The 10,749-nt window shown below is 34.4% G+C and overlaps 1 protein-coding gene and 1 long non-coding RNA gene across 3 annotated transcripts; one reads left to right on the top strand and one right to left on the bottom strand.

Moving 5' to 3' along the window:
• Nucleotides 1-4,216: 4,216 nt before the first annotated feature.
• LOC100305470 (arabinogalactan protein 41) lies at nt 4,217-4,846 on the bottom strand. The gene is made up of 2 exons (XR_001383408.3): nt 4,658-4,846; nt 4,217-4,532 (listed from the first exon to the last, which is right to left on the bottom strand). It is a non-coding gene; the product is annotated as an arabinogalactan protein 41 (long non-coding RNA).
• Nucleotides 4,847-5,460: 614 nt separating this feature from the next.
• Nucleotides 5,461-9,855, top strand: LOC100778844 (uncharacterized). Of its 2 annotated transcripts, none has more exons than XM_003538632.5 (3): nt 5,461-5,815; nt 6,062-8,043; nt 8,627-9,854. In XM_003538632.5, the coding sequence occupies exons 2-3, from the start codon at nt 6,087-6,089 to the stop codon at nt 9,262-9,264; spliced, it is 2,595 nt and encodes an 864-aa protein (XP_003538680.1). In that variant the 5' UTR covers nt 5,461-5,815; nt 6,062-6,086; the 3' UTR covers nt 9,265-9,854. The 2 variants fall into 2 exon arrangements, with proteins under 2 accessions (XP_003538680.1, XP_014619254.1); XM_014763768.3 differs by having other exon boundaries at nt 5,805-5,937; nt 8,627-9,855.
• Nucleotides 9,856-10,749: the final 894 nt, after the last annotated feature.

Below are 10,749 nucleotides of genomic sequence, written 5' to 3'. Positions count from 1 at the left end.
TTCATTATACGTATAAAAATACTGGCCGGGGACAACGCTGATGGGTTTAATAGTGATGAGTTTATTAATTTGCTCTTTCAAGAAGCCGCAGAAGATAACGGGTTAAGATATACAAACACAAGAACCGTAAAATGCCAAATATGGATTCACAATCTAGAATCACAAAAATACAGAGATATTCCATGTTATTCTGCGTCACTCTACAGGCTCAATCGCAGCCTTACACGTAATCAATCCAACGGTTTTGGGCCTCGTTCGTTTTGTGCAAGTGTGTGCAACAGCCAACAGAATCATTTGGTCCCCGCGTCACACGTCTCGTCCAGCTCAATCAATATTCACTATTGCCACGCCAGTCCCACCTTTGTAGTACCGTATAATATTTTTATGGAACTTGTAATTAGTTCAATTAAATTAATAAATAAATTTATTAAAAACTAGGTTGAGGTATATTAATGAATTATAGTAAAAATATTTTTTTAAAATAGATAATTAAAATATATGACTAATATTTTAATTTCTTAAAGAATATTTTTAATTTTACTCATTTATTAAGATATTAATTTGCATTTGCCTTTATTTTATTTCTTATATATTTATAAAATATATTATCAATTTTATATACCACATTACCATATGTTATCCGGTTAATTTCATATACATTTATATTTACAGAAATAAATAATTTCATTTTATTTTTTTTAATTATGTTCTTTTATATTCTAACAAATAGTGTTACCAAAAAATATTCTAACAAATGGGATTGTAGTTTTTTATTAAGCATATGAGATGCTTATTTTTTAAAAAAATTAAGAGTTTAAAGTCTAGATAGAAATATTCCAACATTGTTGTTGTTAATATTTTTTTTTACTACGAGTTTTGTTATTTTACACGCATTTCTTAATATATATTTTGATGACATTACTCATCATATTTCGACACTTCATCTTTTATCTACCTATTTTTCTCTTGATTATATAAAGTTATAGAGAGAAAAACATTATAGGCAGAGATTTTCGTTTACTACACTGCAGTTTTTAGCATTATTGAGTTAAATTAAAGAATTCTAATTATTTTTCATAAATACCACTCATATAATCACATTTATGTGATTCGTGGATAAATGTTTATGGTTGTTAAATTAAAAGTGTTTAATAAAATTAACTGTTGAAATAACTTAAAAGTGTAAAATAATAAAACCATAATTTATTTAAAAAGGATAAAAAAAAAATTAGATAAATATATTAAGAATAAAAGGGAAGTAAAATATAAAAATTTATAAGCTAGTATTTTAAAAAATATTATTTAAAGTAGCGTTTCAAATAAAATTTTAGAAGCTACTGTAAACATACTAAAAAATAATCAAATGAACTTTTTACTAGTAAAAAAAAGTTAACAACTAATTAAAATATCTTAGTCAACCTTGCACTAATGTAATTTCTCAATTCTCGTTTGTTCATCTCCCAACATTAATGGCATATTTTAAAACCTATTCTATTATTTATGAACAAATAGTATCTGATGTATATGTTTATACAGGCAAATACTACTAGCATTCTAATACTATTAGTTAAGAAAATAAACCGAGAAGTCTTTATAAGTGTAGTATATAAAATTACCAGTACACATTTTTTATTTATTAATTAATATCTTTAAAATATTTGTTTTTAATACTCATAAAAATTGAAAAATCACATAATTCAATTAAAAAATAAGAAGAAAAAATACAAATGAAACAGACTTTCATATCTGATTTATTACAGAGATCGAAACTAAATGAAAATATTATATTATACTTATACACTGTCATTTAACAACATATAATGGAATTGTTTTTTTTTTTTCGAGGGGGGGGGGGGGGGGGGGGGGTAAAAAAAAAAAATAATAATTTTTTTTTTGTGAGAAACTACTGGCCTACCACGTTAAGAAGATTGAATGGGACAACGCAAATAAGTTAAAAACGAGTTTCAAGTCAAGTTTTTAGCCAAGTGTTCATCTTATTATTCATACGAGTGTACCAAGTAATTTTAAAATTTTCCGAAAGCCACATCAACTTCCGGGCCGAAAGTGTTGGGTTTATATCCTTGGTGTTGTTTTCTTCCCTGATCTGGGCCCTATTAAATATTTGATGCGTCGTTTCCCCATCAACTAGAAAAGTCACGTAACGATGGATCTTATAAGCAGAGGTTGGGTTTATTTATATCAGGCTTAATTGTATTTTTAACGACTTTGATTTTTTTATATTATCTCTAAAAAAAATTACATAATAAACTAACTAAAAATAATTTAAAGATTGTGGAGCAGTTGCTGTGAGTCAAAATGAAATTCGTTGGCACCATTTTCATAGCTAGTTAGTTATTCATCTTGTCTATAAATAGTTATTCTGGAATTTCCTTCTCTTTCTCTGTGGTATGGTATCATGGTATGTGAATTAGTATGTATGAGTATATAATGTCCCACTGAGACAACATTATAGCCAGAAGAGGACATTTTGGTCCTTTTCAAATAGTTGTTAAATTTGTGTTGAGAGAGCAGGGGAGATTTTTTTTTTTTTTGGTGAATGAGCATGGGAGAATTATAATAATGATTAATGAGTTTTTCGTCCATTGATTTTCATTTGTCTTCTGCCTTTGATTATATTTCATGTTGAGAACATTGGTTGTTGATGGCTAATTAAGGATTTGTTTGGTTATGAGTTAGAATAAATGCTTTGTTGGTCATATTTGACCTTTCCCTGATGTTAAATGGTAATCAAGATTGATGGCCAAAACATGGACAACACAAAAAAGCAGCACAGATGTGACATTATGTGAGTTGCATTCGTCATTATGTTGTATGCACCGTAAAGTCAGCGTAAGAAGATAATTTTTTGTGTTGAGAGCCAAATGATTCATTAGGCTTTATCCCACTAAAAAACCAAACATGCTAAATCACGGTTCATATATGGAGTTGTCTTCTCTGGATTCGATGCACATGGGTTTGCCTTCACCTATCAACTTACATTGGGATATATTGGATTATTGTAAGCTGATGTTAAAATTAAAGTTGGCTTTTAGTGCCTTCCTTAACTCTATTCCTTTGCTACCATTGCTTTGTTTTGCCACAGAAAGTTAACTTGTTACCCAATAAATTTTTTTGGTAGTAAAAAATGCAATATATATTAAAGAGGAACTAATTGGGTCATAAGAAGTAACCCAAGTAGTTAAGAGAATAACACTAATACAAAAAATTATCCAAGACAAGGAACTTCAACTCTAGCACACCGAGAGCCCCTCACGCAGTCCTTTAGACTAAAACCGTGAATCCCTCTATAACAGAAGCATGAATCTTAAATTGTCCAACCACCTCCCGTAAAAGCCAAGGACAGCAACTATACAACACTACTATGGAGGCCGCAAACCCAACTTGATACCCAATATTGTTGTACATGTTTGGTTATTAGAGGCTACAAAACTACTTTTATTTTCAAAGCAATGTTTTTCTTCTTTATTTTGTGTCTTAAAATTCGATAAAATTCATTAAAAAAACACATTTTTTTTCTTTTTATCCAAATATATCCCATATATCTACTGTTTTTAAATTTATTTATTTAAACTCTTTACATTTGTGTCGCTTGGTTTATTGCAAAATTGAATAAATGACCAAAAAATAATGACAGCTTTCACCATTCGATGTTATGCTAGTTGTTTGCAGTTTCCTACCCAGCTTGATGGTAATTGGTAGAGGGGACTTATATAGCATACTATTTCCAATTTACAGTGTTATACACTTATGGAACAGGTATTAGATCTTCAACAAGGTGGAAATTCTAGTATTATGTCTGTACATGTTCCTGCGGCTCGGATGAGTATTTTGGTAAACAATGAATCTAAAAGTTGCAGCTTATGAATTTTTATAAATAGCTAGACATGTATCTTATGCGTGCTGTATATATATTTTTAGAATTATGACATCACTATGTTGGATACTATCCTATCAATGCATCATATAGGTTGTGGCTAATTTTTATGGGTTTTGCATACTCAATGATAAATTGCACATAGTTAATCCCTTTTTGGAATTTCACAAGGTTAAAAAGAAGTATTGGAATGGCTTTTAAAAAAAATGATTTTCATCCCAATTGTTATTTGTTAATCGATTTTAACGAAAGGCCCGTGAAGCAAATTAGCTATTATTCCCAAAAAGAAATTAAACAATGACAAGAATGTACAAATTAGAATGGCATCAGCAAATAGAAAATGACATTAAGAAGCCAGTAAAAAACAAATACCCTTACATCACTGGGAAAATGAATCCGAAAAAACAAGGTCGAATTCCTATGGGAAATTTTTTCCCAGTCATTAGTATTTCGGGAATAACGTTGTCTATTATATCTATGATTCCTAACGCTAATAGTTGTATCAATAATAATAAACATAAGACCTTCTTTCAAGTGAAAGAGCGTCCTTTTCAGAAGGTGGAGGAGTGGATGAGATAAGTGAGTGCCAAAGCCAACATCATCAAAACATACGCAATCCCTTGATCTATGGACGTTCCTGAACCAAACATAACATAAGGAAAATCATGAATGTGAAAATTAGAGCAATGCAAGCACATGTTCAGATCCAGCGAAGAAATTAGATCTAGAAAGAGAGGAATGAATAATTAATTAATTAATAACCGTCGCTGGTAGGAGCAGGTGCTGGAGCTAGGGATTGGGCATGAACAGCGACAGGCATGTAAAGAGTGAAGATGAGAGAGAGAACAACGGCGGCCACCACTCCGAAACCGAATGAAAATCTGAAACTAGCCATCTTTTTGCTCTCTCTCTCTCAAATGCAGTAATTGGAGGAGTGGGAACACTGGTGTGAGACGGCGCACGGGTTTAATAGGCCGTTACGAAGGGGAAGCAAAAGTGGATATAGGCAACCGATCAAGCCGGTAATACGAAGTGGGGTCCACTGCATGTTACGCTTGCTGAAGCTGTTGTAACTTGTATGCCCCTTTGCTTTGGATTCCAAACCAGCCACAGCGCTGACACTCTGTCACCTTTTGGCCCCATATGCTTTGTCTAACTTTTTTGGTTTTTTATCCATCTTTATCAAAAATTCACAAATATTCACACCTGTTGTTAAACTAATTTAGTTTTTTTTTAAATGAATAAATATCTCATTTTCATTTTTAGATAAAAATAAAGTATTAATTTAGTGTTTTCTAATTTAAAGATATTAAATCAATTTATTTTTTTATTTAATACTTTAGCTTGTGCATTATAGATGATAAATATTTATTTTATACAACTAAAGTTTTAGAACGAAAGATGTTAAAAATAAGATAAAATATTAAGTTAAATAACTAATTTAATCTTTGTAATTATAAAAATGTTTGTCTTTTTTTCTTCTTCTTAAATTACTAAATAATGATATCTCAAATAACACTCAAGTCATGAAATACAATTTTGTTCAAGCTGAAGAAAATTAATATAAGCAATAGAATGGGAAGTTATATTCCCTGTTGTAAACTAGAGATAATATTAAAGATCAAATTTTTTTAGGGAATCCTTTTCCATAAATAAGATCAGAGAGAAATTTATAGGGGAATTGGCGTAGGCGTTAAAGATTGGGGAAGCTGGCGTTGAATGAAAAATAGTAACATTTATTTGATTGATTCTAAAAACGTAGGCTGGTGAATGAGGAGCATCTTGGGTCTGTTAATAGTATATATATATAGCTAGAAGACAGAATAGAATGGGATCACTGGAAGACGAAATTCGCGGGAAGATCGGAGACATGCAACGGCCATTTGCATCCTCCGAAGAAGACCGCATCCAAACTCTGAGGTAAGAATTAGTTCAATCCTTGACTTCCATGCCAGTAACAACCTGCCTCAAACTTTCCGTTTTCCTTTGTCTTCATCATTACCTTACCACCCTTCTCGTCTTGGTTTCTCACCTCCCAGATCGTAAGAGTTTTTCGTATTGTCGTTACAATAATAAGTTTTAGACAAATATGATCTGCAATAAGTAATTATTAAGACCTTATTAGGTCTTTTTCCTTGATATTTGGATTACGTTGTTGTTTTGTAGATTTTGAATTAAAGGTGCCGCCGGGATGGAACAGTTCCGGCATATAGGAGAGGTGGTTGGGAGTCTGAAAGCGCTTATGGTTTTGCGCGATGAAATCCAAATAAACCAACGACAATGCTGTTTGATCCTGGACATCTTCGGTTTGGCGATGGAGACGATCGCGGAGGAGATAAGGCAGAACCTGAAGCTGGAGGAGCGTAACACGAAATGGAAGGCTCTGGAATTTCCGCTGCGTGAGCTATGCAGGGTTTTGAAGGAGGGAGAGCTTTACATAAGGCAGTGTTTGGATTCCAAGGACTGGTTGGGGAAAGCCCTCACCCTTTCTCACAACAGAGAATGCGTCGAATTCCACATCCACAATCTTCTCTGTTATTTCCCCGCCGTCATCGAGGCCATTGAGAACGCTGGACTGGTGTCAGGCTCGGATCCGGACGAGAAGGAGAAGAAGAAAGTGATGCTGGCTCGGAAATACGACTTGGAATGGAACGACCCCAAGCTGTTCCAGTGGAGGTTCGGGAAACAGTATTTGGTCCCCCGCGATATTTGCAAGCAATTGGAACACGCGTGGAGGGAGGACAGGTGGAGTCTCGTGGAAGCAATCAAGGACAAGAAGAAGAAGAAGAAGAAGAAGAGCGAGCAGCGCCTAGCGGATATGTTGTTGAAGAAACTTCTTAATGGGTCAGAGATTGTCCCAATTGAGGTTCTTATTGGGTCGAATGATTACCAAGTTAGACGCAGGTTGGGTCGCGGTGGTAAGGAGTTTAAGGAAATCCAATGGCTCGGACAGTGCTTCGCGTTGAGACACTTTCAGGGTGAGAGACAAGCGCACGAGGCCGAGGTTTCCACTCTGCTCTCATTATCTCACCCCAACATATTGCAATACCTCTGCGGGTTTTACGACGAGGAGAAAAAGGAGTATTCCCTTGTGATGGAGTTGATGAACAAGGATTTGTGGACTTACATGAAGGATAATTGTGGTCCCAGGAGACAGATTCTCTTCTCTGTCCCCGTTGTGGTGGACCTCATGCTTCAGATGGCCAGAGGCATGGAGTACTTACATTCCAAAAAGATTTTTCACGGACACCTTAACCCTTGTAATATTTTGCTCAAGCCAAGGAACTCCCAAGAGGGTTATTTTCAAGCAAAGGTTTCAGGGTTTGGCTTGTCTTCTGTGAACAATATTAACATTAACAGTGATGCTCATGAGGACCACGACCCTTTAACTTGGTTTGCTCCCGAAGTTCTGACGGAGTTAGAACAAACGCCAGATGCTTATGCTAATTCTACTTGTACCTCGGAGAAAGCTGATGCTTATAGCTTTGGGATGATATGCTTTGAGTTGTTGACAGGGAAAGTGCCTTTTGAAGATAACCATCTTCGAGGAGCCAGAACCAGCCAAAACATTAAAGCGGGTGAAAGGCCTTTGTTTCCTTACCGTTCCCCAAAATACCTTGTGAGTTTGATCAAAAAGTGTTGGCAAACAGACCCTGCTCAGCGTCCTACATTCTCCTCCATTTGTAGGATTTTGCGTTACACGAAAAAGTTCCTTGCCATGAACACGGAGTCCCATATCATGAACCCAGAACTCAACAACCAGATTGAGCTTCAGGCCCCTCCTGTGGACTGCTGCGACATAGAAACGACGTTCCTAAAGGGCTTTTCAATGGAGAGGACGACATCTGGTGTGTTCGCTGTGTCGCAGATACCCTACGAAATGTTTGCTTATAAAGTTGCCGAGAAATTGAAAATCAATCCCAACAACAGCAGTAAGTGCTGCGAGCACCAAAAGGAGGAGCCCTCTTCGTGTAGGAGTGAAAGTGATGAGCAAAGTGATAACGCATCCACTGTGGAAGATCCGTTCCCACTACTAACCTCTCCGACATCAGTTTGCGGTGACGCACGGTCTGTTTGCTCGGAAGCCCCGTTCAGGAAAACTGTTAGAATGAAGAAACCAACACCCGTAAAGGCCAACAAAGAACAAGGTTAGTTCACTTCTTTGCACTATATATGTATGTGTACATATGCTTTCCAAAGGCTTCTATTTTATGTCTCAATTATGGTTTTTAGGACTCTAGGTTAAGGATTGAGAGAATGAACTTTTTCTATCAAGTCACTAAAATTTCACTTAATAATTTAAGTTTCTTCAGATAGTTCACAGTGTGATTGAGTAATTGAGATTAGATGATTTAAGCTTTGGCAGTAATTTTCTAAATACGCCTTTTCTGATAGTTTTGATATGTCGTTGATGTCTTGTATGATAATATTGAGTGTTTTCTCATTCTCTCATTTTTTATTCACGTAAAAAAAGATAAAATATTTTTTAATTCCTCTACAATTGATTTCTGATGACAATAGGAGTATGTTTGTGTTTTGAAGTATGGTTTTTTTTATATCAAAAGATATTCATGAATAACCAGTGCTAATATACATCCAAAGAGAGAAATATAAATGTGACAGGCAATTTGATAAGATAAGATTTCAATAGAATGTTTGCATGACAAGGAGATATATTTTGCTAAACTTGACTGCAAGAAACTAAATGTATAATATATTTGATTGAAACAGGAACTCCAAAATTGTTAGTGACAAAGTCATTACCATCATCTTTATCTAATCGAGTTTTAAGGACTACAAAGGTGAATCAGTCGTCATTGGCACCAAGCACTTTGAGCCCTGCAGCTGCAGATAGAAGACGACCTCCCGTAGTCTCTGACAAAGGGAATCAATCACCACTAGTTTCGAGCTCAGTCAGGAGAAAAAAATATGACGGAAGCTTGTCGGATTCTAAGGGCAGTTTAAGGCTGGAAAAAAGGGATCAGCCACCATTAGCATTACAAGGTAGTTCAAAGATGAAAAAGTCACAACTGAAGTTGAACCCTTCTTTGAGCCCAAGAAGACTACGACGTTCCAACACTGAGACCAATTTGAAGGGGCTCACGCCGACCCATACGTTATGCTCTCAGAGAATATGCACAAACAGAAGTCGTAGTTATCATGTCTCAGATTTGGATAACGGTTTAAAGATGACAAAAGGTAGGTTGTCATCGTTGGCATTAAGCCCCTATATGAGAAGAAAGAAAACAAGCGGCCATGTCTCTGACTCCGAGAGCAGTTTTGTGAAGAAAAGAGGAAGTCTTTCACCATTCGCATTGAGCCCTTTGAGTCCTTATGTGAGGACAACCTGTGGCCATGTCTCGGATTAATTAATTAAGGCCCTTTTGACTTTCAGTGCCTATGGAAGATTTTCAGATTATTTAATCAGTCGTCACCTTTGCCTCTTAGCACAGTTATAGTCCTTAGACTATTTTGCACCATGCAGATTTTCCCAACATTTGTTTACTCTTTTGCTTAACACAGACATGTCTTAAGATAAGTGGAAAACACAAAGATGTAGCTTTTTAACGGAAGGTTAGAAGCATAGTTTCATGCTTGGTTGTATTATTTGCAGTCTCTCGGAGATTTCCTTGTGTTTTTAGGAGTATGGTTTTTAGGAACTGATGAATTTCAGTGAATATATTCATGTCATAAATTATTGGAGTTGCCTCCCCAACTTTCTATCCTTTTTGTTTCCTTCGTTATTATTATTATTATTTTTTTTTTTTGCTGAATTTTATTTCCTTCGTTATACTCTTTCTTAAATTCAATTATGTGCAATTCGGATTAGGATTCTTTACGTAAACTGCGAACAATTAATTTGTTCGGTGTGTGCTGAGAGAAGGAAATATATTCATGTCATAAATTTTGAGCACAATTAAAATATTTTACTTCTTTTTTGTTGTGCCCTCACATCAAATCCTCTCATCACAACCTCGTGAAGGGTCTATTATTTTAGTGGATTTTTTAAAGAAAAATTATAAAACTAACAAGTTTTTAAAACTGGAAAAAAAAAATTAAACTGAAAACTGTTTTTTTAATTATAATTAAAAACTAAAAATCACCCCAAACATTAAACTAAGTTTTTAATGATAAATAGCCTCTATTAATGTGTTGCAACATTTTAAATAAACATATAGATATTATTAGATGGAAAACTTAATAAACACATACAAGAAATTTAATTAAATATTTTCTAAAATTAATATACACATTGACCGTAGAAAGCTTTTATTACAAGTATAGAATTATACTTGAGATAAATAGAGAGATATCCATAGCCAAAAGACACCAACCTAGAATCAATATGGTCAAGGTAATTTTACTACGGTGATTCATACAACCATTGGAGATGAAGCGTGGCCCCAGAGACAAAAAAATAAAGGGATGGTATACACATGAAGTTTATATGCTTTCGATTCATGGTAATGGAGTTGCTTTATCTTTTGATAAAAAAAAAAATCATTTTTCCTATAATCGTACAATTGCTAGTCCTTCATAAAATTTAAAAAATCTGAAAAGGACAGCAATACAATTTACACTGGCACGGGCAAGCTTTGCATAGATACAGGGCGTCTGAGCCAAGAAGCAACTTAGCACCAGCCATCCCAATTCTAAAATATTAAGCCCAATTTAGATAATTTTAACAATAAAAAAGAGAAGAAATAGAGATATTGAATCAAATTTCTACTAAAAGTTAAAATTAAATTACGCACATCAGTTTCCGAAAAAATTAAATGAAAGAACTTAAAAGACTGATGTACATAAATTAATTTTAATTCGGAAGAGAAATTTGATTTATTTTCTTCTCCAAT

This window comes from Glycine max, chromosome 11 (assembly GCF_000004515.6).
Source record: "Glycine max cultivar Williams 82 chromosome 11, Glycine_max_v4.0, whole genome shotgun sequence".
NCBI classification, from domain to species: domain Eukaryota; kingdom Viridiplantae; phylum Streptophyta; class Magnoliopsida; order Fabales; family Fabaceae; genus Glycine; species Glycine max.
The sequence above is the reverse complement of the archived record's forward strand: the minus strand, read 5'-3'. Positions and strand labels throughout refer to the sequence as shown.

Bases quoted from the DNA above. Each gene is read 5' to 3' on its own strand.
- LOC100778844 (XM_014763768.3), top strand. From the start codon at position 6,087: ATGGAACAGTTCCGGCATATAGGAGAGGTGGTTGGGAGTCTGAAAGCG. The intron at 8,044-8,626 runs GTTAGTTCACTT...TGATTGAAACAG, and splicing joins AAAGGCCAACAAAGAACAAG to GAACTCCAAAATTGTTAGTG.